The sequence below is a fragment of the Artemia franciscana genome, chromosome 3, assembly GCF_032884065.1.
Source record: "Artemia franciscana chromosome 3, ASM3288406v1, whole genome shotgun sequence".
Lineage (NCBI taxonomy): Eukaryota > Metazoa > Arthropoda > Branchiopoda > Anostraca > Artemiidae > Artemia > Artemia franciscana.
Window position 1 is genome coordinate 7,058,169 of NC_088865.1, and position 4,528 is coordinate 7,062,696.

At 36.1% G+C, this 4,528-nt stretch overlaps 1 protein-coding gene across 1 annotated transcript; it reads left to right on the forward strand.

Moving 5' to 3' along the window:
* The first annotated feature begins 1,785 nt into the window (after positions 1-1,785).
* Positions 1,786-4,265, forward strand: LOC136024703 (uncharacterized). Its single transcript, XM_065700120.1, has one exon. It carries the CDS (start codon positions 1,786-1,788, stop codon positions 3,691-3,693), a length of 1,908 nt encoding a protein of 635 aa, XP_065556192.1. The 3' UTR covers positions 3,694-4,265.
* The last annotated feature ends 263 nt before the right edge of the window (positions 4,266-4,528 follow it).

Sequence of the window (4,528 nt, forward strand, 5' to 3'; positions counted from 1 at the left end):
TCATAGCCGGTAAATTAAATTTAAATTAAACTCCCCAAAACTAGGTTTTGCCTGATTATAATGTTGTAGGGTTGTAGAATCAAAAACCAGCCCTTGCCAATGCTGAATTTCTTGACTCTCTAATATAAATCGTACCTGACTTTCTAAATTTGTTGGTACATCACGAGAGCAAAGACCCTTATTCCATAAATAGGGCATTCCTACTTTTTCTAGTAATGATTTAATTTGGGATGGCCACGAGGTTTTTAAATCACATTTCAACATCTCTTCATATGCCGCTCTTACTAGTCTATCTTCATTACTCTTAGTTAACTTCAACCATAATCTAAGCATTAAAATATACCTACGTAGCTTTAAAGAAAACAGGTCCATATCACCTTTCAGAATCTGTGAATGAGTTGTCTGATGTAGACCAAACACTCTTTTATAATACTGGAGCTGAAGGGACTCCAGTTGCTGCACCTTTTCTCCACCCCATATCTCTGCTCCATATTCTATCACGGGTAAAATTTTTGTGTTAAATATTCGTTTATGCATTTTTAGGTTTTTGATCCCCATTATCGTCGGGTTTCTAAATATAGCTGACATGGCCACCCTACCTCTCTTAATTATTTCATCGACATGACTCCCGAGGCTTCCATTTTCCGATAAGATAAAGCCTAAATATTTTATTCTTTTACTTATAAATAATTCCTTATTATTAAATTTAAATGTATATTTTTCATCGTCCCCAACCTTCCTTTTTTTAAAAATAACAACTTCGTTCTTTTCAGTATTCAGCCTTAACTTTCTTATATGCAAATATTCTTCTATGAGATTCAAAAGAGTCTGTAGATCTTGCGGTTTATTGGCCACCAAAGCAGCATCATCTGCAAATAATAAGAAAGATAGTTTTTGAGTCCCTAAGCTAACTTTCGGAGCCCATCTATTCTCTAGAAAATTAACAACATCATTAATAAAAATATTAAACAACTTAGATGTAAAGGAATATACCTTTATGTTACTGTGATAAATAAATAACGAAATAACGTTATTTATTTTTTCTTATAATTTTTGTAAGAAAAAATAGATAATTTATTTTTGAAGAAAAAAAAATTTAAGAAAAATTTAGAATTTTTCTTAAAAAATTCCCTATTATTCTTCTTGTTTTCGGTGTTTGTGTGTTAAATAGCAACGTAGTTGAAGCAAAAGTAATTCATTAAGGATAACTGGAAAGGAATTTTTTGCCATATAGTCTTAAAAAATTGTACTGGATCATGAATGAGTCCAAACAGCTGATAAAGAAAAAATAATGCGAAAAATTGTGTAAGGTAATGATGAATGAAAATGAAGTAAAATGATATATTCAGTTGGAAGAGATGTGACAACGATTATTGCCAAAAAAAAAATCACAAATGAAAATGGGTTGATAAAGAAGTATAATCGCTTTCTTGCAAGGGTTCATTACTGTAAGATACTTTGGTCTAATTTGTAGTGTATTTGCAGTGGTAGTAACTTAGTAAGAGATGAAAAACGTGTCATTGTAGCAAAACAATAGCCCATGACTCTAATAGAATAAATTTTATAATGCGATAGAAAAATCAAAATTATAAGGTCATTCAATTTTCAATTCAGAATCTCTAAAGTTATTATGTAAATTGCAAAAATATTTATGGTGTATAAGTAGCAATTTAATGTTTTGAATTGAAAGTAGAAAAAGTGTCAACAATTTTAAACAAGTTTAAATATATTTGTGTTTTAAGCGACTTGCTCCTTTGTGACTTAAATTAGAAACATTCTTCAATAATGAAATATAAGGTAAATATTATTCAAGGAAAACTTGCGATTAGAAAGCAGCCAACATTTGTTAAAGTAAAATTTGAAAACAAGAAATATACAACTAAATCAGGCACCGATCCTGAAAACCCGAAATACGACGAAGAACTGACAATTGAACCAACATCTGAAGACAGCCAAATTGAGTTCCACTTAAGAGAACCGAGTATTTTTACTCGCTGGGGATGGGGAAAACTTGGGAATAGCAAAAAATTTATCTTAAAAGAACTATGTTTGTCATATGAAAAGGAAATTAAGATCTATAATAAGAACCAGGACATTATAGGTAGTATCTTTGTGACGATTGAAGGTTCTGATGGTAATGAAGTCACCAAACCAGACGAAGATACGATGAGCATGTGCAGTGTTGAGAGTGAAGGTTTTAATGACTATGAAAACAATGTGTTGAACAAAGTCAAGTCACTAGAAGTATCACCGACTAAAACAAGTAATGCGGAAGGAGCTGATCAACCTTCTGGAGATACAACAAATGAAAACGAGGCTGGAGAAGTGTCGGTGCAAAATAATTCTGAAGAAGCACCGCTAATACCAGAATGCACCGATGCTGGGCCTTTATTCAAAGTGGCTGAAACCAAAATAACCCCAGATGAAGAAGCTGATACTAATTCACAATCATCTGAGAAATTTGAGGCTAAAGAACCATCCTTACAAAAAAGATCTGAAGAAACATTACCGATACAGGAAAGCACTGATATTGAGGCTGAATCAGCTGTAATCAAAATATGTCCGGCTGAAACAACTGCAGCTGAGGAAACAACAAAGGAACACGAAACTGGAGAAGAACTACCTTTATCAGAACTACCTGTGCCAGAACCACCTTTATCAGAACTACCTGAACCAGAACCAATTGTACTAGAACCATCAGTGCCAGAACAGCTTGCACCAGAACTACCTCTGTCAGAACCGCCTATGCAAGAATCATCTAAACCAGAAATACCTATACCAGAACCAGCTGCACCAGACTCACCTGCACCAGAAACAACTCTATCAAGACCACCTGTACCAGAACCACCTGCACCAGAACCACCTGTACCAGAACCACCTGTACAAGAACCACCTGTACCAGAGCCACCTGTATCAGAACCGCCTGTACCAGAACTATCTTTACCTGAACCATCTGTTCTAGAACCATCTTTACCTGAACAACCTGTACCAGAACCACTTGCATCAGAAACAAATGTACCAGAATCACCTGTGCCAGAGTCACCTGTACCAGAACCACATATACAGAAACCACCTGTGCCAGAACCAATTGTACTAGAATCGTCAGTACCAGAGCAGTCTGTACCAGAACTACCTCCGTCAGAACCACCTATGCATGTACCATCTGAGCCAGAACTACCTGTACAAGAACCACCTTTACCAGAACCACCTGTACGAGAACCCTCTGTATCAAAACCACCTCTACCAGAACCATCTATTCCAAAACCATCTGTACCTGAACCACCTGTACCTAAACCACCTGTACCAGAACTACATGTACCAGAACCACGTGCACCAGAACCACATGTACCAGAACCACATGTACCAGAACCACGTGCACCAGAACCATCAGTACCAGAACCACCTGTGCCAAAACCATCAGTGCCAGAGCCACCTGTACCAGAAACACCTGTTCCAGAACCACCTGTGCCAGAACCACCTGTACCAGAACCACCTGTACCAAAACCACATATACAGCAACCACCTGTACCAGAACCACCTGTGCCAGAACCACCTGTACCAAAACCACATATACAGCAACCACCTGTACCAGAACCATCAGTACCAGAACCACCTGTCCTAGAACTATCTGCACCAGAACTTCCTCTGTCAGACCTACCTGTGCTAGATCCATATGTGCCAGAAGAAAACTGAATAAATGATTTGTTTTAGTTTGATAATAGAACTTGCGTGATCCTTTCAAAATATTAGAGGCGTATATTGTGAGCTTCTATTGAATGCTAAGAAAATGTCCCAATAAAATACTTATTAGATAGCTACGAGCCTCATCACAATTTCTGTTTCAGTTCCGTTTCAGCTTTATTAGAGTTTCATTTCAGCAAGTAGACTAATAAGAGACTCAAGACACCAAGTGAATTAATGCTTCTAACAGCATTTTCATTTAACATTCAAATCGGTTTATGGTTGACTGTAAACTTTTTCTTATGGAGGCTCACCTTATTATGCTATTCATTTTGTTTACTGTATAGTTAAGTTTGAATATAAGCTGTATAGACTTGTCATTTATTAATTTCAATTTCTTTTTCACAACATAAGTTTTTCAATGAAAAGTTGAGAGCTACATTAAGCCAAAATGAGCAGAAAAAAGTCAAATACTATATCAAACATAAAACTACCCACAAAAAACCTTCAATAAATAAATAATCCCTGAAATTAACAGAAGGATGGGTTGCAGTGGTGGCTATCAACCTCGTAAGGGTTGTAAATAATCCCTAATACATAATCCCTGAAATTAACAGAAGGATGGGTTGCAGTGGTAGCTATCAACCTCGATCAAGTCCCATAAAAAAAATAGCCCATTACTCTTAAAATAGAGTCGGATCGAAACATAAAGTAAACTATTAGAATTGCCTTGTCCGAAACTCTTATAGAAAACTAACAACCCCTTGGCGTGAATAAAAGAGAAAATCGCTTTTCTTTAAAAATGAGAAAAGTAACTGCAAGTACAATATTCTACATTGACGGCATT

Excerpts from the sequence above, each read along its gene's own strand:
- LOC136024703 (XM_065700120.1), top strand. The coding sequence starts at position 1,786 with ATGAAATATAAGGTAAATATTATTCAAGGAAAACTTGCGATTAGAAAG.